We start from the raw sequence: 27,261 nt of genomic DNA, 5'->3' as shown, positions 1-27,261 counted from the left end.
AATACTGCAGCAAGTAAATCACCTCCTGACTCCCCAAAGACTATCCATTATCTACAAGATAGAGGTCAGGAGTGTAATGGAATACTTCCCACCAGCCTGAAATGAGGGCATCTCCAATAACATTCAAGAAGTTTGGCATCATTCAATACAAAGCAGTGCACTTAATTGCCACCACATTCACAAGCATCCACTCACTGCACCATCTAGTCTCAGCCAGCAGCAGTGTACTATCTACAAGATGCACTGCAGAAATTCGCCGACTGTCCTCAGAAGATCGACCAAACCCACAATCGCTTCCGTCTGGAAGGACAAGTGCAGCAGTTACAAAACAACACCATCACATGCAAGTTCCCCTTGAAGCCACTCACAATTCTGAGTTGGAAATATATTGTTGTTCTTTGAGTGTCGTTGGTTCAAAGTCCTGGAATTATGTTCCCAAAGGCATTGTGGGTCAAACTAGTGTGCATGGATCGCAGTGGTTTCAGTCTGCAGCTCTCCGCCATTTGTCAAGTGCCAGAAGGGACAGGTTATACATACTGGCCAGGTTACATGGATAAATAAAAATAAAACTGAAAGGACAATTTCTCCCTGTTCGTTCGTTCGTTCTTTCTGTAATGTCATAATAATTTGCACTTTGTAGCGCAGTGGACTGGAACATATCATACGTTATTATGCCTCTCGGTGGTATCCTGCGTAATATTGTGGAACAGCTGGGTGTATCTTTTCGGTATATAACTGTATGCAATACTCAGAACTCTCTAAAAACCCAAGAAAATTGCAGAAGGTGTGAGTGAAGTGCAACATAATTAAATCCAATCTTCAGAATTTTTTTCTGAATTTGAACTCGAATCAAAAGCTGATGGACTACTTTGAGGTCACAGAACTTCCTCCCCCCAACGACATTACTACAGTTTTACCTAAATTGGCAATTACATCGGTTATTGCAAATCTATACAGCTGAAAAGAGAAGACGCGATATCATTGGCAGATTTGGATTTCACTGTCAATTTCCTTTAAATAACTAGAACCACTCGTACATCTTTGATCAGGTTTTCCTTCACATCACCTGAACACAGTCGCCGTGAAATGCATCGCTTGGGGGTGTTTGTTCTGATTGTGCACGTTTCAATGGGTAAGTAGATTACAACAATTTATTCAAACGCTGGAAATTATGGTTTTTGCTACGTTCCAATCCATCACCATTTATTCAATTAACGCTCATTTTCTTTCAAAATCTTTATTGTTTTTGTGAAATCTTGGAATATTAATTGTGATCATTTTCAAGAAAGGAACGTGGAGCAGAGAGATGTCAATTCTCACGTAAAAAAAAAACTATCATTCCGCATTAAGAGGCTTTGGCGCTCTAATTAGACCATGACATCTGCAGGATCTTCTCTCTCAGTTTGCTGCAGATTTCCATTAACCATTTGTGCTTATCATTCCTCTGTTTTCTTGGATTAGCGACGGCGTGCCTTCACCCGCCTTAAACCGATTCTTGTTAAATACTCAAGACGTCAAAACGTCCAATGGACCTGGGGTTAGGGATGGTGACTTTGTGGTCAGGTATTTTCTGTGAAATAAAATACCAGAATAACACCAGACCACGCCGGAATCATTACGCACGTGGGATGATTAAATAATATTCTCGCGATTTGTTTTCTGTAGTGATGGCCTGTGATATTTTGTTCAGTTGTAAAACTTTTTTTACCCCCGATACCCTACTTGTCCATCCATGTGCTGATCGTGCGAAAGGATTCCAGAAACTCTCCAGCTGATAAGGAATTAAGCAGGTATCTGTCCTAGATGGACTGCAGCCATTGTCTTAAAGAAAGACAAATTTCTGCAGAACAGAATGTTTCCACCTGAGCGAATGGTCAGTTAACTAACCCTAATTATTAATAATTGATTATAAGTTGAGACACCATCTAGTGACTTAAATCAACCTAATATTGTAGGTATTGGCTTCAGTGGTTATTCATTAATAAACTAATTTCAAAATAACAATTTAAAATATTGCACTTTCCTGTTATTGTGGCTGTAGCTTTAAGGATTCGTTTGGGTTTTTCAGTTATTATTACAGGTTAGCGAGGATAACTAACAAATATGAATGGAATTATTTATTTGGAAAGATGTTAGAAAAGTTTCAAACTTGTGTTTTTAACGAAATCCCAATTTGGAAAAATATTTGTCAGTCTGTTTTGCCAACAACAAACAAGAAACTTTCCAATCAGATAAATTAGAATTCAATGTGATGTTAGATTCAGCGAAGCGTTAATTTTCTCTCCTTTTAGGTTTCCTCCAGAAAATGAGACTTTAAATAGAACGATAAAGTTCAGAAATTTGAATCAATACTTTGGCAGTTTCCGTTGGGAATTTTTGTTTTATTATTGTCTCCTGCGAGTTTCCTTCAGATGTTTCTCACTGTCCTGACATCGACAGCAGCTAAATTGTCATTATCTACCGTTTCAACAACACCCATAACATACCTGACAAGTGTGACCACATGACAGTAAAATTTCCCGAAATTTACAACTATTTCATAAGTGTAATATCAGCAATGCTTTACAATATTTTGGAAGAAGGCGGAGTAACATCCAAAATCTAATTTCACACAATAATTAGACCATGACATCTGCAGGATCTTCTCTCTCAGATTGCTGCAGATTTGCATTAACCATTTGTGCTTATCATTCCTCTGTTTTTTTGGATTAGCGACGGCGTGCCTTCACCCGCCTTAAACCGATTCTGATTAAACACTCAAGACGGCGAAACGTCCAGTGGATCTGGGGTTAGGGATGGTGACCTTGTGGTCAGGTATTTTCTGTGAAATAAAATACCAGAAGACAGGGAGGTGAATAGGTAGATTCTTAATTCGTGAGGGGCTCACGAGTTGGCAGGAGAAGACAGGGGAATGGGTTTGACAAACATATCAGTCATGATCTAATGGCGCAGCAGATTCGATGGGCCGCATGGCCTAATTCTGTACTATATCTTACCGTTTTATGGATTAACCAACTTTCGACATTTCATGCCGCCAAGATAATAAAGCAGTTGTTCTCCAGAGATTCTCAGCTCCGGGGAGATCAGTTTTAATTGTTCAAATGGACAAGAATGACACCACCAGTATTCTCTTTGATGGAAAGTAGAATTCCTACATTAGTACAACAATGGCTTGCCGTATACCAGGAGACAATAATCCCTCAATCCGGTCTCTGTCCATTCGTCTTCTTGTTAAAATTGTTTTGGACCGGGTGTACAAAGTTAAAAATCACACAACACCAGGTGATAGTCCAACAAGTTTAATTGGAATCACTAGCTTTCTGAGCGCTGCTCCTTCATCATGTGGTTGCGGAGTCAACAAACACCTGATGAAGGAGCGGCGCTCCGAAAGCTAGTGCTTCCAATTAAACCTGTCGGACTATCATCTGGTTTTGTGTGATTTTTAACCCTGTTAAAATTGACGCTTCCTTCAGTGTGACAGCAGCCTCTTCGCTCGGATCTCACTGAGGCAGCTCTACCACTTAAGCAGCTCAGCGAGATCATCGATTCCCGGTTCAACTGAGGGCTGGTAAAATAGGGATAGTTCACTGATGTAAAAGCAAATTACTGCGGATGCTGGAATCTGAAACCAAAAGAGAAAATGCTTGAAAATCTCAGCAGATCTGGCAGCATCTGTAAGGAGGGAAAAGAGCTGACGTTTCGAGTCCAATTGACCCTTTGACAAAACTCGAAACGTCAACTCTTTTCGTTTAAGGGGTGATTTACAAAATTATGAGGGGCATGGATAGGATAAATGGACAAAGTCTTTTCCCTGGGGTCAGGGAGTCCAGAACTAGAGGGCATAGTTTTAGGGTGAGAGGCGAAAGATATAAAAGAGACCTAAGGGGCAACTTTTCTCACGCAGAGGGTGTACGTGTATGGAATGAGCTGCCAGAGGATGTGGTGGAGACTGGTACAATTGTAACATTTAAGAGGCATTTGGATGGGTATATGAATAGGAAGGGTTTGGAGGGATGTGGGCCGGGTGCTGGCAGGTAGGACTAGATTGGGTTGGGATATCTGGTCGGCATGGACGGGTTGGACCGAAGGGTCTGTTTCCATGTTGTACATCTCTATGACTCTATATGTTCATTGCGCAAATCACCCCTTAAACGATATCTCAGGCTCTATCGTAAGTTCGTTCAAGGTTACTTCTGAACAGATAACGAGTCTTGTTGCTCACTTTCCACAGTGAGCACTGAAGGAAGCATTCAGTTTAAGGCTGTTTCACAAGAGACTGAGAAATAACTTGATTTAAGGCGGGTTGATAGCAGTCTCCAGCTAACATGCTCTCACAGACCCCAAAACATGATTTCTGAGAGTTCGTGCTGGCTCCTACACCATTCAAATGGCATTAGTTTCCTCAAATATATTTTAAAATGTCATTGATTGTAATTTAATGTGATTTTTTTAAAAGTTGAATTTGTAAAGTGCGCTGAATATTTATCTGTCAGAAATTATTCAAGTTTCGAATTGAACATAAATCTTAGATGAAGAGTTCCCGAGTGATTCTCGCACGAGGAAATGGACATTTTAGGTCATCTTTCCAATTCTGTTTCCATTGTGATTTTGAAAGCACTGCCCATTACCGTGACAAATGCAAGCTGAATGGCACTTTTAAAGGAGGTTAAGGTGAGTTCTTGAGAGAGAAATTAGTGAGATATGGCGAACGGAGACAGACGGGGATGAACTGAATGCTCTTCAAAGGAGCCGCTGCAGATTTAAAGCATCGAATGGCTGTCTCCTGCGTTTTAGTATTAAAGATTTCTGGAATCTGTGCAAGAACCTAAAATACTACTTCTCAAATATCTCCAATAAAGAGAGAAGGAGCCCTGAACGTCTGCCTGCTATTGGGAGACAGGATTATGAGTTAAAGAAATGTTGAAAATTCATTCCGAATTGGAGCAACTGAATCAACCAGTGGAAAATATTCTGTGGAGAATGAGAGAATGAGGAAGTGATGCATCTGCTTTTCTAAGTGCGGTTGAGAGATTTAAAACTCAGAATTTCGGTCTCTTGTGGCGCAATGGTAATGATTTAGACATTAGGTTTCGATTTTATTGTCACTTGTACTCAAGTACAGAAGTACGGGAATACAGTGAAAAGTGGGCCTTGTGGCCATAGAGGCGCCATCTTAGGTACCAAGGTCCAAAGGTTAAGAGAGTTAAACATTTAAACATTACTTCGTAGAATAAGTAGACAAATAAAGAATAGTTAACAGTAAAGCCCCTATCCCTCCTTTCCCACAAAGCCTTCTCTAGTGGCAGGAATCAATCTAAGCCGATGTAGTCTCTCTTCACAGCTGAATCACTCCAGCCCAAGCACTATCCTGGGGGAGCTTCCTCTGCAAACTCTCTAGAGCAACCACATTATTCCTATATTTATCTCCACAGAATACTCCAGTTATGACCTGAACAACATCTTATGTGATTCCATTATAACCAACCTGCTCTTATATTTAATACAGTGACTGATCAAGGCAATTAGATATGCCCTCTTAACCACCTTATCCACTGGACTTGCACAGTGGAATCCTCATATTTCCTCGGGCTCAACCATCATCATTTACAAACTAGTCTTGTTCGTTGAGCAAGAATGCATCACTTCATGCTTTTCCAGATTAAATTTCATTTGGAACTAGTCCATAAACACCTGACCAGCCCGTTTGAATAATGCGTTAGTCTTCACTTTTCCTTCTTGCTATTTACCATACCAGTAATTTTATATAATCGGTAAATTTATTAATCTGACCACCTACAGTTATGTCCATATCAGAAATGTATATACTACAAATAGCAATGGATCCAACATCAAATCCTACAGTTTACTTGTAGACATAGGCTTTTATTCACAAAAACAACCTCTGACTATCACTCTCTGCCTTCTGCCCCGGAGCCATTTTTGATACAAATTGCCTTAGATCCTAATGGCTATTACATTCTTCCAAATGACACTTTGTCAATATCTTTACTGAAGTGCATGTAGACTACTTCAACTGTACTGCACTCAACTGCACACTCATCGCCTCCTCAATCAAAACTGTCAGATGTGATCACCCCCAGATAAAGCCATGATGATTATTCCTGTGTACTCCTTACCAACGAAGTGAAGAACAATTCTGTCCCTCAGATTTTATTTTCCAAATGCTTACTTGCCAATAATGTTAGACTCATAGACCTCTAAATCTTTGGTTCATATTTTTCTACTACCCTTTGGTTACCAAATTGGCACTTGTTCAGTTCACAGACTCCCCTGCTGTGGCCAGAGAGGATTTGAAAGTTAATATCGGGGTCCCTGCAAACTAATTTCTTGTCTCCCACAGAAGCCTGGAATAATGAAGTCTGGCAATGTATCCAATTTTGAAAATCACACAAAACCAGGTTACAGTACAACAGGTTTATTTGGAAGAACTAGCTTTCACAGCGCTGCTCTTTCATCAGGTGATGCTGATGAAGGAGCAGTGCTCTGAAAGCTAGTGCTTCCAAATGAACCTTTTGGACAATAACCTGGTTTTACGTGATTTTTAACTTTGTACACCCCAGTCCAACACCGGCATCTCCAAAGCATGACTATCCAGTTTTGAGTCTGCTAAAGTTTCTCACACTACCTTTCAAGGGTCATTTGTTCAATCTTATCATCGCACTCCTCCTTGATTTTTATATACACATTATTCCCCACTTTTGCAGATACAGATGCAAAGTTTTCATTTAAAACCTTACCTATGCCTTCTGATTCCGCACACAGTTAGCCACTTTGATTCATTTTAGCCCCTAAGGTGATTAAAATATGCCTTGGATTATCTCATATTTTATTTGCCATCACTTTGTTTCCAATGAAAAGCAAAACGTTAAGGAAATTTGGAACAAGCATCGGAAGTGCTGAAAATATTCAAGAGGTTGGAGCATGTGAAGAGAAAATTTGAATTCTGAACAAGTCACTTTTAACTTGGAATATTAATTCTGTTTCTCTCTTCCCAAATAATGAGCTTCTCAAACAGTTTTTATGTTTTCTTTTGCCTTAAGCACCCCCCTCACACATTACTATTTTATTTTTTAAGCAGCTCGTGCACTTTCTGTATGGCCCCAGGACTTAGAGGTTTTTATTTTATCAGAGTTTATACAATGCAATGACTGTTGGCAACTTATCATGGTGATTGGGCATAGATGCAAATTTGCTCAAATTGAAAGACATAATTAATTTAGTTACTCGAATAAATTACCAGTTAAGCTGAAAGTGAAAATGTGGCTATTTATTGATCTGGTCTAATGCGGTAGTAAAGTTTCACAAGGAATGTGTTGGTTTGTCTTCATTCACTAACTCCTTGAAATTTTGCAGTTTCTTGTCCTCTGGATGCAATTCATTAAACTGGTGATGTCCCAAACAATCCAAAAGTACATTTTCAGTCATTTATACATTTACTCATTGGTTCCACTTAAATTATGTGGGAAATGATGAGAACAGCTGCAAACTTTCGTGCAAGTTGGGAACAGATTACCTGAATTACTGTGAGAAAGATCCTCTCTTACAGGAATATTCCTTGTTATTGTAGCATTCTGTAATCTTTGAACTTTTAGGACCTTTCTTTGCGATTTTCAAGTGTTCATATTCTAACATTTAATGTAAGGAAATAATCATTGCATAATACATGCCCCTTTTGCATTTAAGCCTTTGCAATTTAGCCTTGCAGCGAACATGCATCAGTGAGAATTGTGACAGAAAACTGAAGATTTTCTACATTTCGAACAAAATCTAAAATTATTGCATTTAATGCAGATTAAAAATGAATCATTTGCAACAAAGTAGTATGACTTAAAAGATATAGCTGAAAATGTGTTGCTGGAAAAGCGCAGCAGGTCAGGCAGCATCCAAGGAACAGGAGAATCGACGTTTCGGGCACAAGCCCTTCTTCAGGAATGAGGAAAGTGTGTCCAGCAGGCTAAGATAAAAGGTAGGGAGGAGGGACTTGGGGGAGGAGCGTTGGAAATGCGATAGGTGGAGGGAGGTCAAGGTGAGGGTGATAGGCCGGAGTGGGGTGGGGACGGAGAGGTCAGGAAGAAGATTGCAGGTTAGGAAGGCGGTGCTGAGTTTGAGGGATTTGACCGAGACAAGGTGGGGTGAGGGGAAATGAGGAAACTGGAGAAATCTGAGTTCATCCCTTGTGGTTGGAGGGTTCCCAGGCAGAAGATGAGGCCCTCTTCCTCCAACCGTCGTGTTGCCATGGTCTGGCGATGGAGGAGTCCAAGGACCTGCATGTCCTTGGTGGGGTGGGAGGGGGAGTTAAAGTGTTGGGCTATGGGTGGTTGGGTTGGTTGGTCCGGGTGTCCCAGAGGTGTTCTCTGAAACGTTCCGCAAGTAGGCAGCCTGTCTCCCCAATATAGAGGAGGCCACATCGGGTGCAGCGGATGCAATAGATGATGTGTGTGGAGGTGCAGGTGAATTTGTGGCAGATATGGAAGTGTCCCTTGGGGCAGTTTCCTCATATCCCCTCCCCCCACCTTGTCTCAGTCAAATCCCTCGAACTCAGCACTGTGTTCCTAACCTGCAATCTTCTTCCTGACCTCTCCGCCCCCACCCCACTCCGGCCTATCACCCTCACCTTGACCTCCCTCCACCTATCGCATTTCCAACGCCCCTCCCCCAAGTCCCTCCTCCCTACCTTTTATCTTAGCCTGCTGGACACACTTTCCTCATTCCTAAAGAAGGGCTTGTGCCCGAAACGTCGATTCTCCTGTTCCTTGGATGCTGCCTGACCTGCTGCGCTTTTCCAGCAACACATTTTCAGCTCTGATCTCCAGCATCTGCAGCCCTCACTTTCTCCTTAAAAGATATAGCTACCCATTGTATTCTCCACACAAACACATAGCTATCCATTCTGGACATTCTGAAACGTTCTCATGTACATTTAAACATTTAACATAAATAAAAATTACTCACCAAACAATAATAAGGACCAGAGGGATTCCTCTGTTTCTGAATCATATCCTCCCACTTAATCAATCGGCCTCCTGGTACATATACACAGGATAAACAAAGTCAGCACTTTGGAGACGCTTTTAGAAAGCAACTTATGTTTGCCACGATCCTGGATACTTTACAATAGACAAAATGTTTTATAGCACTGTGCATAATACTTCACCAAGGATTAGGTGGGAAAGGCAAATTGCTCATTAATTATGGGCCATGAATAAGTTGAGGCCTTCATGACAAAGTCCAGATTTGGTGTGATAACATTACTGAAATATTATGAAATAATTTAGTTCCTGATGTAATTTATTGCTGAATCAGCCTTTGGTATCTTGAACATCAGAATGGTGAGGTGCAAACTTGAAGAAACTAATGCATGATCGTCCCAAAAAATAATAACTTCTCTTCATGCTCTATGCAGATTGTCACACTTAAACTGCATAGTGACAGCAAATGCAATTTAAAGTTTTATGCAAATGGAGCGTGCTTTGTTTGGTGTATGAAGAACAATGTAACCAACAACTAGAACTCTTTGTGCTTTAGAATTCACTAGTAGACATATATAGAATTCATGGATTTTATGACTTTCTATGTAATGTATCAATAGTTTTGTTATGCAAAGGAAGTGTGGTGCAATGATAGTCAATGCCTAAGCTTTTCCTGCAGTCTAACAGTATGGTCTCTCATACCAGGTTAAAAAAAAATCATTCACAATCTCTCAGAAAATATGTATTTATGATCTCTCAGGCATCATGATAGTGAGTTGGCATAAATATTAATCTTCTTGTTAACATGCCTTGTACATTGCAACCACGAAGACTGGCTTGAAATCTGTCAACGTTTTCTTCATGACACTGATTTCAAAGCAACACAGTAGACTCTCAGAGTCTTACAATATTACAGCACAGAAAGAGGCCCATCAGCCCATCGTAGCCCTTCATTCATCAGACTCCTATCTACTCTAATACATTTTGTCAGTACGTCGCCCACAGACTTGTCTACTTTATCATTTCAAGTGTACATGAAGTTTAATTTCAAATGTTGTGATGATTCTCACATCTAACATTCCTTTTGACAGTGCATTCCAGGTAGCTACCACCATCGGAGTGAAAAATATTTTTCGTAAATCTACCCTAAAACACCTTAGACCTACATTCTCTCATAAGGGGAAAGGTTCCTCTATCTGCCCTTTCTGCCCTTTGTAACTCAGTTGGATGACCATCCCATTTTTTTCTGCTGTAAAGCAAATAACCCAGCCTGACAAGTCTGTTCTCATAGAGAAAACATTCCAGCTCAAGCAACATCCAGGATGTATAATAATGGTAAAATAACGCCAATTATATGAAGAATCATGTCAAAAATTGTTCACAATCCTTCAGCAATTAAATAGGTGACTATGCAAAATTGTTGACAATTTGTCCTCTTGACTTCCAATGTGACTGTGATTGAGATGAAGCACATGCTGCCCTTCGTGTCTGTTCTTTATGAGATTTACTGCAGGTAAAAAGGCCCTTCAGCTTGTCATACACCTGTTACCATGCATGCATTGACTAACATCCTCTTTTCAAGCACTTAATTCATAGCGTTATATTTGAAGGCATTTCAAGTATTCACCTAAATGAGTTCTTAGCTGTGGTGCCAGTTCCTGCCTCCACCACCCTTGCAGGCAGTGAATTGCATTTACCCACAACCCTAAGAATGAATTCTTTACTCATCAAACCCACCGTAAACCTCTTGACCCTGACTTTAAAGTTGTAGTGCAGCCTGTTGACCCAACTACTAAGGGGATAATTTCTCTCTATCTACCTGTTTATGCACTTCAGATCTTTGTGTATTTCAAACAGATCTCCACTTAGCCTTCTCTGCTCTGAGCAAAGCAGCAGCTCAGACAGCATCGCCCTGAATCTCCTCTCCATCTTATAGAACATAGAAGAATACAGCGCAGTACAGGCCCTTTGGCCCTCGATGTTGCGCCGATCCAAGCCCACCTAACCTATACTAACCCACTATCCTCCATATACCTATCCAATGCCCGCTTAAATGCCCATAAAGAGGGAGAGTCCACCACTGCTACTGGCAGGGCATTCCATGAACTTACGACTCGCTGAGTGAAGAACCTACCCCTAACTTCAGTCCTATATCTACCCCCCCTTAATTTAAAGCTATGCCCCCTTGTAATACCCGACTCCATACGTGGGAAAAGGTTCACACTGTCAACCCTATCTAACCCCCTAATCATCTTGTACACCTCAATCAAGTCACCCCTAAACCTTCTTTTCTCGAATGAAAACAGCCCCAAGTGTCTCAGTCTTTCCTCATACGATCTTCCTTCCATACCAGGCAACATCCTGGTAAACCTCCTCTGCACCCGTTCCAGTGCCTCCACGTCCTTCCTATAGTATGGCGACCAAAACTGCACACAATATTCCAGATGCGGCCGCACCAGAGTCTTATACAACTGCATCATGACCTCAGGACTCCGGAACTCAATTCCTCTACCAATAAAAGCCAGTACGCCATATGCCTTCCTCACCGCACTATTTACCTGGGTGGCAACTTTCAGAGATCTGTGTACATGGATACCAAGATCCCTCTGCTCATCCACACTACCAAGTATCCGACCATTAGCCCAGTACCCCATCTTTTTGTTATTCTTCCCAAAGTGAATCACCTCACACTTAGCTACATTGAATTCCATTTGCCACCTTTCTGCCCAGCTCTGCAGCTTCTCTATATCCTGCTGTAACCTGCCACATCCTTCCTCACTGTCAACAACTCCTCCGACTTTCGTATCATCCGCAAACTTGCTCACCCAACCTTCTAACCCCTCTTCCAGGTCATTTATAAAAATGACAAACAGCAATGGTCCCAAAACAGATCCTTGCGGAACACCGCTAGTGACGGCACTCCATGAAGAAACTTTGCCATCAACTATTACCCTCTGTCTTCTTCCATCCAGCCAATTCCTAATCCAAACCTCCAACTCACCCTCAATGCCATATCTCCGTATTTTCTGCAGTAGCCTACCATGGGGAACCTTATCAAACGCCTTACTAAAATCCATATATACCACATCTACCGCTTTCCCCTCATCAACCTCCTTCGTCACCTTTTCAAAGAATTCAATAAGGTTTGTGAGGCACGACCTGCCCTTCACAAAACCATGCTGACTATCCTTGATCACATTATTCCTATCCAGATGTGCATAAATCCTATCCCTTACAATTCTCTCTAAGACTTTGCCCACAACAGAAGTGAGACTCACCGGCCTATAGTTACTAGGGTTATCCCTACTCCCCTTTTTGAACAAGGGAACCACATTTGCTATCCTCCAGTCTTCTGGCACTACTCCTGTAGACAAAGAGGACATAAAAATCAAGGCCAATGGCTCTGCAATCTCCTCCCTTGCTTCCCAGAGAATCCTAGGATAAATGCCATCAGGCCCAGGGGACTTATCTATTTTCACCTTTTCCAGGATTTCCAACACCTCTTCTCTACATACCTCAAAGCCATCCATTCTACTTATTTGTGACTCAGTATTCGCATCGACGACAATGCCCTGTTCCTGAGTAAATACTGAAGAAAAGTATTCATTCAGTGTCTCCCCAATCTCTTCCGCCTCCACACGCAACTTCCCACTACTATCCTTGACTGGACCTATTCCTACAGTAGTCATACTTTTATTCCTAACATACCTATAGAAAGCCTTAGGGTTTTCCCTAATCCTACCGACTAAGGACCTTTCATGTCCCCTCCTTGCTGCTCTTAGCTCTCTCTTCAGGTCCTTCCTGGCTACCCTATAACTCTCAATCGCCCCAATTGAACCTTCACGTCTCATCTTGAGATATGCCGCCCTCTTCCATTTAACAAGGGATTCCAATTCCTTATTAAACCACGGCTCCCTCGCACGACCCTTTCCTCCCTGCCTGACAGGTACATAATTATCAAGGACACTCAATAGTTGCTCCTTGAACAAGCTCCACATATCATTTACACTCTTGCCTTGGAGTCTACTTTTCCAAGCCACACATCCTAAGTCATGCCTCACCGCATCATAATTTCCCTGACCCCAGCTATAACTCTTGCCCTGTAGTACACACTTATCCCTCTCCATCACGAGAGTAAAAATCACCGAATTATGGTCACTATCCCCAAAGTGCTCACCTACCTCTAATTCTAACACCTGGCCTGGTTCGTTACCCAGAACCAAATCCAGTATGGCCTCACCTCTTGTTGGCCTGTCTACATATTGTGTCAGGAAACTCTCCTGCACACATTGAACAAACACTGACCCATCTAACGAACTTGAGCTATAGCTTTCCCAATCAATATCAGGAAAGTTAAAGTCCCCCATAACAACCACCCTATTACTGTCACTCATCTCCTGAATCACCTTTCCTATCCTTTCTTCAATGATTCTAGGACTATTAGGAGGCCTGTAAAAGACTCCTAACAGGGTGACCTCACCTTTCCTATTCCTAACCTCAGCCCAAACTACCTCAGATGGCAAGTCCTCATCCATCGTCCTTTCCACCACTGTAATACTATCTTTGACAAGCAATGCCACACCTCTCCCTCTTTTACCCCCACCTCTGACCCTACTAAAACATTTAAATCCTGAAATCTTCTCTGGTGCAATCATATCTTTCCTATAGTGTGTCAAACAGAACTGCACATAAGACTCCAGCAGTGCTGTGGGGTCCATGGACCGTGTTTATATTGGTGTGGGCATTTGCATTCCCTTTTTAGATATTTGAAAAATCTTTCATTGTGTTTTACATTGCAGTTTTCCCCACACTCCTGATCTTTGGACATCTGGTACAGAGAAGAATGGATTGATTAGAGCATCTCCTCATGGGTTTGCTCCTTATTATGGCCAGGTCAGCTGTAAATAGGCAGCAGACTATAGTGGGGGTCATACTTGCTGACTGTCTGCCCCTCTTTTGCAGTGCCCTTGGAGGAGGATCAAGTAGTATCCACCACTGCTCTGGATGCCTTCAGAGAGAGGTGGGCACCGCAAGAAATGCAGTGCTTTCTTTCACCTTCCAACTCCATTTTGATTTAGTTCCTTCCAGCTCTCCCTGCAACAACTATCCTGCTACCTTTGATGGTTTACATTGCCCATAATGGGTTTTGCTTGTAAATATTCACTTGGTCACTAGTGGTGGTTACTACATGAATAAAACAAAGAAAAAGAGTCACGGTTGGAATTTTAGAGGTTGGAAAGTCATTCAGTTGTGCGCAAAAAAAAGCTTGACGATCATTTATTCGGGGACTATGACTCTCATTTTAGTTTCAATTTGGCTGCACAATAAGCATGCATTGGTCATTCCAATAAACAGAGTTTCACTCTTCTTGTTCCAGATACAGGCAGTCCAAGTTGTGCCATACCTATTGACCATGTTGTACCATTTGAGTCAGTCATATCACATTTTGAAGATTAATAAAATGAAGTATTTCCAAAATGAAATTGTAATGCAATTATGGTCAGTAGCACAGATGAAGAGGGCAAAAACAGGAACTTCTTTTTCAGTAATTCTGCCCATAACACAAGCACTCAGTGGGAGTCATGAAAGATTTCAGAGAGAGTGGTCCAGCCAAAATCGGTGAACACAGCAGCACTTTGAAACAAATTGCATTCGTACAATGAAAACTTTAATAATCTGGCGAATCTGTGCAACTAAAGGTCAAGTCGTCATTGTCCTCCCATACTTTGGTACTGCACTCTCAGTGGAGAGAGACAGTTGGTAGTGGTTTAACCTGCCTGTCACCACGTCTCAGTCAAGGGGTGAAGTTGAGAAGGAGAATCCTTCATGATAACCTTAGCCAGTGCAGGAATCAAACAGCACCATCACTCTGCATGTCGTCAACCTCGATGCCGTCCAACCAACTGAGCTAATCGACTCCGATGAATCTGTGTAATTATTGCGTCAAATTATAAAGATTCCAAGATGCTTTCTTCAGTTCAGTTTGGGAGAGCTTTGCAAAATTAATCTTTTTTCTCCTCGACTTTTAACAGAGCTCAGAAACCCCACATTGTTGGGGCCACACGCGCCATGTGGTGGGATATTGAAGGTTTATGACCGAGGTCAATGGAAGTCCGTTTGTAGTAATTCGTGGGATTCAGCTGCTGGAGAGGTTGTCTGCAAGCAAATTGGCTGTGAGTTTTATCTCTCAGGACAGGTACATCCCATCCCACATGGACCTGCCTTCCTGGATAAGATTCAGTGCAAAGGAACAGAATCTTCATTGTCGGAGTGTGCGCTCAGTCCTTCCGGCCAGCAGAAGTGCGATACTGAGATGAGTGTCATCGTCATCTGCAACGGTATTTATGAATTGCTTATTAATGTTGACTATTTCTGTGAGCATACTTTATCATATGGAATTAGCCAGGAATATGAGCGGAAATCCTTGAAGATCACGCTACCAATAATGCTGCTTTGGTAACAGGATGTTGGACTGATACCAATGCTGGCAGATGTGTCTTCTTGCTTATACATCTCACTCAGAATAGAGTAACACGATTCCTACAGCACGGAGAAAGGCTCTTTGGCCAAACTGCTCGGTGCCGACCAAAAGTACAAAGTACAGGAGTACAGTGAAAAGTTCATAATGTTACTAAACAAGGTGCTATTTCATGCACAAATTAACTAGATACACATCTTAAGTACAAAGTAGATTAGGTACAAAAATAGAGTAACAAAGAGAAAAGCTATATAACTCAATTACAGTTATCATAGTGTCAATTAGGGAGATGAACAAAAGAAGACAAACGATAACCATTACATTCTTTCCCTTTTTATATTTTCCAACGAATAGCGATGATACCACCGACAACATAATCCAAAAATATCGAGGATGCTGCAGATCATGTTGAGCAATCATATCCCATAAATTCTGAAAAAAAACTTCAAGAGGCTTGAACTTGTGTACCATGTTTGCTGCTTATCGTGTTATACATCAAAATTTGCTGATGCCAGCTAAAGCTATCTGTGTGACATGAAAAGTTGGTGTGTCTGCCGCATACCAAAGTTTTGTTCTTAAAGTTGTCAGCGACTGTTGCATTTAGCAAGGAACTGATGTGGTTGAACGATACACAAAATTTGGCTGTCCCTTTTAAAGGGAAGTGGCAAAGAAGAGTCATGCTCAATTTTAAATCAGACTATCTGCCAGAAATAAATTTAATTTATCTTAACTTCAACTGTTAAGCTGGAGTACCATTAAGGTGCGATTGCACTTGAAAAGTATGATTCAGGCTAAGGCATACTCAATTGAATAGCGACCTCATAATTTACATGGTCAGGGACAGAGATTATGAGTCAGAGAGTCATAGAGATGTACAGCATGGAAACAGATCCTTCGGTCCAACCCGTCCAAGCTGACCAGATATCCCAACCCAATCTAGTCTCACCTGCCAACACCTGGCCCATATCGCTCTAAACCCTTCCTATTCATATACCCATCCAAATGCCTCTTAAATGTTGCAATTGTACCAGTCTCCACTTCCTCTGGCAGTTCATTCCATACCTGTACCACCGTCTGTGTGAAAAAGTTGCCCCTTAGGTCTCTTTTATATCTTTCCTCTCTCACCCTAAACCTATGCCCTCTAGTTCTGGACTCCCCAGGGAAAAGATTTTGCATATTTACCCTCTCCATGCCCTTCATAATTTTGTAAACCTCTATAAGGTCACCCCTCAGCCTCCAACACTCCAGGGAAAACGGCCCCAGCCTGTTCAGCCTCTCCCTATAGCTGAAATACTCTAACCCTGGCACCATTCTTGTAAATCTTTTCCAAACCCTTTCAAGTTTCACAACATCTTTCCGATAGGAAGGAGACCATAATTGCACGCAATATTCCAACAGTGGCCTAACCAATGTCCTGTACAGCCGCAACATGACCTTCCAACTCCTGTACTCAATACTCTGACCAATAAAAGAAAGCATACCAAATGCCTTCTTCACTATCTGATCTACCAGCGATTCCACTTTCAAGAAGCTGTGAAGCTGTAATCCAAGGTCTCTTTGTTCAACAACACTCCCTAGGTCCTTACCATAAAGTGTATAAGTCCTGCTATGATTTGCTTTCCCAAAATGCAGAACCTCGCATTTATCTGAATTAAACTCCATTTGCCACTTCTCAGCACATTGGCCCATCTGGTCAAGATCCTGTTGTAATCTAAGGTAACCCTCTTCGCTGTCCACTACACCTCCAATTTTGATGTCATCTGCAAACTTACTAATTGTACCTCTTATGCTCACATCCAAATCATTTATGTAAATGACAAAAAGTAGAGGGCCCAGCATTGATCCTTGTGCCACTCCACTGGTCACAGGCCTCCAGTCTGAAAAACAACCCTCCACCACCACCCTCTGTTTTCTACCTTTGAGCCAGTTCTGTATCCAAATGGCTGGTTCTCCCTGTATTCCATGAGATCTAACCTTGCGAATCAGTCTCCCATGGGGAACCTTGTCAAACGCCTTATTGAAGTCCGTTTAGATCACATCTACTGCTCTGCCCTCATCAATCTTCTTTGTTACTTCTTTCAAAAAACTCAATCAAGTTTGTGAGATATGATTCCCCATGCACAAAGCCATGTTGACTATCCCTAATCAGTTCTTGCCTTTCCAAAAACATGTACGTCCTGTCCCTCAGGATTCCCTCCAACAACTTGCCTACCAACCAAGGTCAGGCTCACTGATCTATAGTCCCCTAGCTTGTCCTTACCACCCTTCTTAAACAGTGGCACCACGTTTGCCAAACTCCAGTCTTCCGGCACCTTACCTGTGGCTATTGATTATACAAATATCTCAGCAAGAGGCCCAATAATCACTTCTCTAGTTTCCTGCAGAGTTCTTGCATGCACCTGATCAGGTCCTGGGGATTTATCCAGCTTTACCCATTTCAAGACATCCAGCACTTCCTCCTCTGTAATCTGGACATTTTGCAAGATGTCACCATCTATTTCCCTATAGTCTATATCTTCCGTATCCTTTTCCACAGTAAATACTGATGCAAAATACTCATTTAGTATCTCCCCCATTTTCTGCGGCTCCACAAAAAGGCTTCCTTGCTGATCTTTGAGGGGCCCTATTCTCTCCCTAGTTACCCTTTTGTCCTTAATGTATTTGTAAAAACTCTTTGGATTCTCCTTAATTCTATTTGCCCTCCTGATTTCCCTCTTAAGTATACTCCTATTTCCTTAATACTCTTCTCAGGATTCACTCGATCTATCCTGTCGATACCTTACATATGCTTCCTTCTTTTTCTTAACCAAACCCTCAATTTCTTTTGTCATCTAGCATTCCCTATAACTACCAGCCTTTCCTATCACCCTGACAGGAATATACTTTCTCTGGATTCTTGTTATCTCATTTCTGAAGGCTTCCCATTTTCCAGCCGTCTCTTTACCTGCGAACATCTGTCCCCAATCAGCTTTTGAAAGTTCTTGCCTAATACCATCAAAATTGGCCTTTCTCCAATTTGGAACTTCAACTTTTAGATCTGGTCTATTCTTTTCCATCACTTTTTAAAATGCAATAGAATTGTGGTTGGTGGCCCCAAAGTGCTCCCCAAAGTGCACTGACACCTCAGTCACCTGCCCTGCCTTATTTCCCAAGAGTAGGTCAGGTTTTGCACTTCTCTAGTTGGTACATCCACATACTGAATCAGAAAAGTGTCTTGTACGCACTTAAATTCCTCTCCATCTAAACCTTTAACACTATGATAGTCCCAGTGTATGTTTGGAAAGTTAAAATCCCTAACCATAACCACCCTATTATTCTTACAGATAGCTGAGATCTCGTTACAAGTTTGTTTCTCAATTTCCCTCTGACTGTTAGGGGTCTATGATACAATCCCAATAAGGTGATCATCCCTTTCTTATTTCTCAGTTCCACCCAAATAACTTCCCTGGATGTATTTCCAGGAATATCCTCCCTCAGCTCAGCTGAAATGCCATCCCTTATCAAAATTGCTTCTTCCCTTCCTCTCTTGCCTCCCTTTCTATCCTTCCTGTAGCATTTGTATCCTGGAACATTAAGCTGCCAGTCCTGCCCATCCCTGAGCCATATTTCTTTAATTGCTATGATATCCCAGTCCCATTTTCTTAACCATGCCCTGAGTTAATACAGCCCCTGATGGTTGCAGGTGGGATGATGCTGCTACTTTAACAAGGTTAGGTTGTTCTTGGGTTTTTTTTTCCAGAGGGATTGTGAATTCAGAAGCTCCATATTGTCTGCATGTATCTACTTGAAGAAGATTTTAAGCTCTTAAGCAAACAATTGTACAGTGAAAATGGAGTGACTGGTTCTGCCAACTGAGCTTTTCTCTGGTTTTGTTTCGTTTTGGTTTTTGGGAGTCTGGCTGTCAGAGCAAGCAGTCTGCTGGTCCAAGAAACAGCGACATGGAAAAAGGTTTTCCTGCTAAATCTCTCTGACATCTCTCTCCTGTCAAAACCGGTGTTTGATTTTACCTTTTTTGTCAAGGTGGGCAGGGAGGTGGTTATGAGGATTTTTGCAGGAATTTGGAACAGTATTTCTAAGCTGTGATAGTTTGTTGGTTAAGTTATTCTGTATTCTGTTCTCTTTAGTTTGTGTTTTATTCGATACTCTGTAAATAAATTCTGTTTTGTTTAATGCGAGGCATTTTGACCAGCTGCATCACTCCTGAAATATCCATTTCACATCTGCTCAAAACAACTACCTTCTTGAAATGTTTTAAGGGGGTTTGGCCTGGTTCATAACAGATTGGTGGCTTGTCCAGAATTTGTTCTACAATTCCAATTTGGGTTAGGGTTGCTGGACTCAAAGGCAGCGAGTGGTAGGTGTTAGTGTCTTTTGTTCTGGGGACTGACTTCAACAGTACTTCGGTAGTAATGGCTCTTCCAGTCACCAACAGTTTTAGATTAGATTCCGTACAGTATGTTAACAGGCCCTTCAGCCCAACAGGTCCACACCACCCAAACCCATTTTCCCTCTGACTAATGTACCTAATTGATAATTTACACATGGCCAATCAACCAACCTGCACACCTTTGGACTGTGGGAGGAAAGCAGAGCACCTGGAGGAAACCCACGCAGACACGGGGTGACTGTCTGTGTGGAGTTTGCACAGTTACCAGAAGTTGGAATCAAACCCGGGACCCTGGCGCTGTGAGGCAACAGTGCTAACCACTGAGCCACCGTGCCGTACCACAGTGGAAGAGATTATTTTTGCGGGCCTTAGTAAAGGTGAATATGGCCAACCTTCTGGAATTAGCAGACAATCTGAAGTTGGAACTGCCTCCTACCTTGAGGAAAGGAGAGATAATTACAGCAATTGCTCAGCATTTAAATTTGCTGGAAATACCATCAGAAGCTTTAGGGATGGCTAAAATTAATTGAAAATGAAGCAGCTTGAGTTGGAGGCAAAAGAAAAGGAAATGACAAAAGAAATGAAACTGTTTGAATTATGAATAAAAGCAGAGCAAAGAGAAAAAAAGAACCAATCACCTTAGCAGAGCAAAAAAGAAAGAGAGCGATGAGAGAGAAAGAGAGAGAAAAGGAGAGCGAAGGAAAGGAGAAAGGGAAAGAGTTTGAACTTCAGAAATTGACACTTAGACTGGAAAGCTAGCTTAAAAGGTCAGAAATGAAGGCTCAATGTTAGCTTAGTGAGGAGGAGCACAGAGTTAAAATGCAAGATTAGCAGCTGAAATGGCTGATGATTATAAGTTGGTCCATAAATCAAGACTTGGCTTCCAAATCTATTTCAATCCACAAGGGATAGAAATTGGGGAAAAAGAAATCCTCACATGGAAAGGGAAAGGTCCATCTCAGTGAGGACTATAAGCATAACTTACCACAGAGTAAAAAGGTAACTCTTGAAGGGGTAAGAGAAGTTAAAAAAAACTCCAATGTCTTCAATGCATTAAAATAGGCCACATGCATTCACAGTGTTGGTAGGTTCGGAAAAGCATTGGGAAGCCAGACGGAGGAAAACAGGAGAAGCCAGTGAATTTTATTGGAGTGTTAATGGAAAGCACAGTGGAGGTTAGAAAGCTGCACCAGAGTGTACAAGCTGGTTGGAGGTTGTTTCAGGAGGAAATGCCAAATTCTTAAACCACATATCTAGATGAAGATAAAGTTTACTCAGATAGGCCAGGAGCAGCAGGTAAAGATGTTACAATATTAAGAGGTACCAGTATCCTCTCAATCTTTGAAGTTGAAAGATGAGGAACTGTATACCTCCCTGCTCTGAAATTCAATCTCTCTAGCAATGAAAGCCAAAATGCCATTTGCCTTCCTAATTACCTTTTGCACCTGCAAATCAACTTTTAGCGATTAATGTACGAGCACTCCTAAGTACCTCTGCACAACAGCATGCTGCAGCCTTTCACCATTTAAATATTACTCTGACCTACTATTTTTACTTCCAAAGTGGATAACCTCACATTTACCAACATTGTATTACATCTGCCAGACCCTTGCCCACTCACTTAGCCTATATAAATTTCTCTGCAGGTCCTCCACCTACTCTGCACAGTTTGCCTTTCCACTCAGCTTTGTATCATCAGCAAACTTGGATAAGCAAACTCAGTCCAGCCCAACACTGACCCCTGTGGCATACCGCTCACCACCTATCAGTTAGCAGAGAAACATCCATTTATCCCAACTCTGTTTTCTATTGGTTAATGAGTCCTCTATCCACGCTATTACATTCCATGCAACTCCATGCATTCTTACCTTATGGATGAATCTTTTATGTGGCACCTTATTTAACGCCTTCTGGAAATCCAAGTATACAACATCTACCTATTTCCCTCCATCCACCATGTTTGTTTTCTACCTGTTTTAGATTATGTGATAGTTTGCACTCATAATCTATCTTTCCTTTCTTGCTTGCTTGCTTCGTGGTTCTTTGTTGCTTTTTAAAGTTTTCCCACTCTTCCTGTTTCTCACTATTCTTGGCTACTTTGTAAGCCTGAGCTTTTCATTGGATGCCTTCCTTTATTTCCTTGGTTATCCAATGCTTGTTCTTCCTACCCTTCCTATCCTTGTTTTCAACAGTAAGATACTTCCTTTGAGCACGGTGAAAAATCTCTTTGAAAGTCCTCTACTATTCCTCAACTGTTTCGCCATATAACTTGTGTTCCCAGCCTAATTTAGCCAATTCCTCCCTCATCCCGTTATAGTCTTCCTTGTTTACGCAAAACATCCTGGTTTTAGAGGATACTATTTCACCCTCCATTGTATCTGAAATTCAATCATCTGTGATTTTTTTTGCTGTTCCTCAAAAATTTCACTAGATATGGACTGCTCACAGAGATAAAATCAGATGAAGGGTCAAACCTCACATCAAAATTGCTCAAGGAAGTCTTGGGCAGCTTAGGAATAAAGCAATGCAAATGTACTGCGTTCCATACAGAATTGCAGGCAGTTCAAGAAAAGTGGCATCAAACATTAAAGACTATGTTGAGGGCTTCTCGTCAAAACTATCCAGATAATTGGCATAAGGAAATTCCATTTGTACTTTTGCAACTGGAGATGCACAAAAAGCCAGTGCAAACTCAGGCAACTGAACTGTTGTAGGATACATATCCTGGGATGTTTTCCTGGTGTGCTACTATCTTAAAAATGATGTAAATGAGGAAATGTAGACCATCGCATATTCATGCAGATGAGAAATGGACAGAAGTTCATCAAGTGGTAATGCCAATGGCTTACAGAAAGGAGGTTATGCAAGAACTATCAGTAGGGTGTCATTTAAGGGTATGAAAAACACAAGCTAAAATACAAAACATTTTTATTGCCCTGGACTGAACAAGAATATATTTGAATTTTGCTAGACATGTCATACATTTTAGATAATTGGAAAACCTTAAGCAGAAATAAAACCCACGTCTTTAGTACCCATTCCTGCATTTGAGGAACCTTTCACAGGAATCTTAATTGATTGTGTAGGACCCCTTCCTAAAAGTGGGAATCAGTACTTGTTCACAATAATGGATGTGTCCCCTCCAGTTCAAGAGACCATTTCATTTCACAATATCACCGCAAAAAGGATTGTAAAGGAGTTACTCAAATTTTTGACAAGATATAATCAGATTAAGGGTCAAATTTCACAACAAAATTATTCAAAGAAGTTGTGGACAGTTTAGGAATAAAACAATGCAAATCTACTGCATAGCATCCAGAATTACAGGGAGCATGAGAAAGGTGGCATCAGACATTAAAGGGCTTATAGTGAAGATCCAAATTATTGGCCTAAGGGAATTCCATTTGTACTTTTTGCGGTCAGAGATGCACTAAATGAATCGAACAAATTCAGTCCATTTGAATTTGTATTTGGGCATGAAGTGAAAGGACTGCTAAAGTTGATTAAGGAGAAATTGGCAAGTCAGAATTCAGAAACCACATGTTTAGACTATAAGTCAGGTTTTAGGGAATGATTAAATAGAATGGGTAAGTTGGCGAGACAACATTTGAAAGTATCCCAGCATACAATGCAATGGGAAGCAGACAAGAAATCAAAAACTCACAATTTTGCTACTGGGGATAAAATGTCAACTGTTACTTCCAGTGATAGGTGAACCTTTAAAAGCAAGGTTGAGTGGACCTTATCGTGTTGAAAGGAAATTGAGTGAGGTGAACTATTTAATAAGGACTCCAGACAGAAAGAAATCTCACAGGGTTTGTCATGGTCAATATGCTCAAAAAGGATTTTGATAGAGAATGAAAGCAAGACAAGAATGTGCTGTTGATTACAACACAGAGGGAAGAACTAAATTCAGAGGATTCTGAACTGGACATTCCTCAGATTAAATTGGACAATGAGGACGTTGTCAAAGATTGGGATAGATTATTGAGTAACATTCCAGAGGAGAATTGAAATGACCTGAAAGAGTCATTAATATTGCATGGAGAGATATGTCGAAGTAAGCCGTGAAGTACTAACCTAATCATGCATGATTTAGGTATAGGAGATGCTGTTCCAATTAAGCAACATCTTTTCAGGCATAACCCTCTAAAATTGGTACAGATTCAAAAGGAGATTGAACACATGCTCCAAAATGATATAATCAAAGTGAGTTACAGTGACTAAAGCTCGCCCATAGTCATGGTGCCAAAAACCAAGAGGTACCGAACGTAGATGTGTAGACTATTGCAAACTTAATGCAGTTACAAAGGCTGATGCATGTCCAATTCTGCACTTGAAAGACTGTGTGGAAAAGTTGGAACAATCAACATATATTTTTAACTTGGTCTTGCTCAGGGGATACTGGCAGGTACCTTTGTCTGAAAGAGTGAAGTCAATTTTGCCTTTCCTAATGCCAAATGCACTGTATCAATTTAAAGTAATGCCATTTGGTATGAAAAATGTGCCAGCCACATTTCAAAGACTAACCAGTAAGATCACTTCCAGATTGTCAATTGTGTTATTTATATAGATGACCTCATCATTTTGAGTCACTCATGAAGGAACATTTGCAACATTTAATCAGAAATGTTCAATCGACTTCGGGAAGCAGGCTTGATGATAAACGTGGCTAAAAGTGAATTTCCAAAGCCAGATTCACCTTCCTGTGCCATGTTATTGGACATGAACAAACGGCCACATGAAGTGCAAAAACAAAGGTAATTGGGGAGTTTCCCATACCATCTACGTTGACAGGCTGACGAGGGGAGAGGCCATCCTTATGTTGACAGGCCGACGAGGGGAGAGGTAATTCTAGACTTGGTGCTCGGAAATGAGCCGGGGAAGGTATTAGATCTTGTGGTGGGAGAGCATTTTGGTGATAGTGACCACAACTGCCTCACATTCTACATAGCTATGCAGAAGGAGAGGATTAGGCAAAATGGGAGGATATTTAATTGGGGAAGAGGAAACTGTGATGCGACTAGACATGAGTTAGGAAGCATGGACTGGGAGCAATTGTTCCATGGTAAAGGCACTAAAGACATGTGGAGACTGTTTAAGGAACATTGTTGCAAGTGATGAATAAATATGTCCCTCTGAGACAGGCAAGAAGTGGTAAGATAAAGGAACCTTGGATGATGAGAGCGGTGGAGCTTCTTGTCAAAGGAAAACGGTAGCCTACATAAGGTGGAGGAAGCTAGGATCAAGCTCAGCTCTAGAGGATTACAGGCAGGTGAGGAAGGAGCTCAAAAATGGTCTGAGGAGAGCCAGGAGGGGGCACGAGAAAGGCTTGGCAGAACGGATTAGGGAGAACACAAAGGCATTTTACACTTATGTGAGAAATAAGAGAATGGTCAAAGAAAGAGTAGGGCTGATCAGGGATAGCATAGAGAATTTGTGTGTGGAGTTTGGGGAGGTAGGGAAAGCCCTAAATGTGTTTTTTGCTTCTGTCTTTATGAAAGAAACGAACCTTGTAGTGAATGAAACCATTGAAGAGCAGGTGTGCATGCTGGAGTGGATAGAGACACAGGAAGCTGATGTGCTGAAAATTTTGTCAAACATTAAGATTGACAAATCGCCAGGCCCAGACCAGATTTGTCATTGACTGCTTTGGGAAATGAGAAATGCAATTGCTTCGCCACTTGTGAAGGTCTTTGCATCCTCGCTCTCCACTAGAGTCGTACCTGAGGACTGGAGAGAGGCAAATGTAATTCCTCTCTTCAAGAAAGAAAATAGGGAAATCCCCGGCAATTACAGACCAGTAAGTCTCACGTTTGTCGTCTGCAAGGTGTTAGAAAGGATTCTGAGGGATAGGATTTATGACCATCTGGAAGAGCATGGCTTGATTAAATGCAGTCAACATGGCTTTGTGAGGGGCAGGTCATGCCTCACATTCCTTATAGAGTTCTTTGAGGACGTGACTAGAAAGGTTGATGAGGGTCGAGCTGTGGATGTGGTATATATGGACTTCAGCAAGGCATTTCATAAGGTTCCCCATGGTAGGCTCATTCAGAAGGTCAGGAGGAATGAGATACAGGGGAACTTGCTGTCTGGATACACAATTGGCTGGCCAACAGAAGACAGTAAGTGGTAGTAGAAGGAAAATATTCTGCCTGTAAGTCTGTGGTGAGTGGTGTTCCACAGGGCTCTGTCCTTGGGCCTCTACTGTTTGTAATTTTTTTTAATGACTTGGATGAGGGGATTGAAGGATGGATCAGCAAGTTTGCAGATGACACAAAGGTTGGAGGTGTTGTTGACAGTATAGAGGGCTGTTGTAGGCTGCAGCGGGACATTGACAGGATGCAGAGATGGGTTGAGAGGTGGCAGATGGAGTTCAATCTGGATAAATGCGAGGTGATGCATTTTGGAAGGTCAAATTTGAAAGCTGATTACAGGATTAAGGATAGGATTCTTGGCAGTGTGGAGGAACAGAGGGATCTTGGTGTGCAGGTACATAGATCCCTTAAAATGGCCACCCAAGTGGACAGGGTTTTTAAGAAAGCATATGGTGTTTTGGCTTTCATTAACAAGGGGATTGAGTTTAAGAGCCGTGAGATCTTGTTGCAGCTCTATAAAACTTTGGTTAGACCGCACTTGGAATACTGCATCCAGTTCTGGTTGCCTTATTATAGGAAAGATGTGGATGCTTTGGAGATGGTTCAGAGGAGGTTTACCAGGATGCTGCCTGGACTGGAGGGCTTATCTTATGAAGAGAGGTTGACTGAGCTCTGACTTTTTTCATTGGAGAAAAGGAGGAGGAGAGGAGACCTAATTGAGGTATACAAGATAATGAGAGGCATAGATAGAGTCGATAGCCAGAGACTATTTCCCAGGGCAGAAATGGCTAACACGAGGGATGATAGTTTTAAGCTGGTTGGAGGAAAGTATAGAGGGGATGTCAGAGATGGATTCTTTACACAGAGAGTTGTGAGAGCATGGAATGCATTGCCAGCAGCAGTTGTGGAAGCAAGGTCATTGGGGACATTTAAGAGACGACTGGACATGCATATGGTCACAGAAATTTGAGGGTGCATACATGAGGATCAGTGGTCGGCACAACATTGTGGGCTGAAGGGGCAGTTCTGTGCTGTACTGTTCTATGTTCTATGTTTTATCGACAAAACGGGTTGGACTACGATTCTTGCAATTGAGTGGAATTTAACAGAAATTTGTGCCAAATTTTAGCACTGTGGCTGCTCCACTCATTGAATTACTAAAGAAAGGCAAGAAGCCTCAGTGGACAGTAGGCTGTCAGAAGGCATTTGACAGCCTGAAAGCTGCTTTAACCACTGCTCCAGTATTAGTCTCACCTAATTATGCAAAGCCATTCAAGGGGCTATTGATGTGAGAGATGTGGGTGTCGG

The 27,261-nt window shown here is 41.6% G+C and overlaps 1 protein-coding gene across 1 annotated transcript in view; it reads left to right on the top strand.

Moving 5' to 3' along the window:
- The first annotated feature begins 1,086 nt into the window (after nucleotides 1–1,086).
- LOC148148277 (scavenger receptor cysteine-rich domain-containing protein DMBT1-like) overlaps nucleotides 1,087–27,261 on the top strand; it is a 66,103-nt gene continuing 39,928 nt past the window's right edge. Inside the window, exons 1-2 of the mRNA XM_087993946.1 lie at nucleotides 1,087–1,132; nucleotides 15,023–15,328. Of these exons, the coding sequence (XP_087850072.1) occupies nucleotides 1,087–1,132; nucleotides 15,023–15,328 (352 nt within the window). The remainder of the gene's footprint in view (nucleotides 1,133–15,022; nucleotides 15,329–27,261) is intronic.

Source organism: Chiloscyllium plagiosum, unplaced genomic scaffold (assembly GCF_037043375.1).
Source record: "Chiloscyllium plagiosum isolate Xiang-an unplaced genomic scaffold, Cpla_swu_hap1 HiC_scaffold_13, whole genome shotgun sequence".
NCBI lineage: Eukaryota > Metazoa > Chordata > Chondrichthyes > Orectolobiformes > Hemiscylliidae > Chiloscyllium > Chiloscyllium plagiosum.
This window is presented reverse-complemented; position numbering and strand designations above follow the sequence as displayed.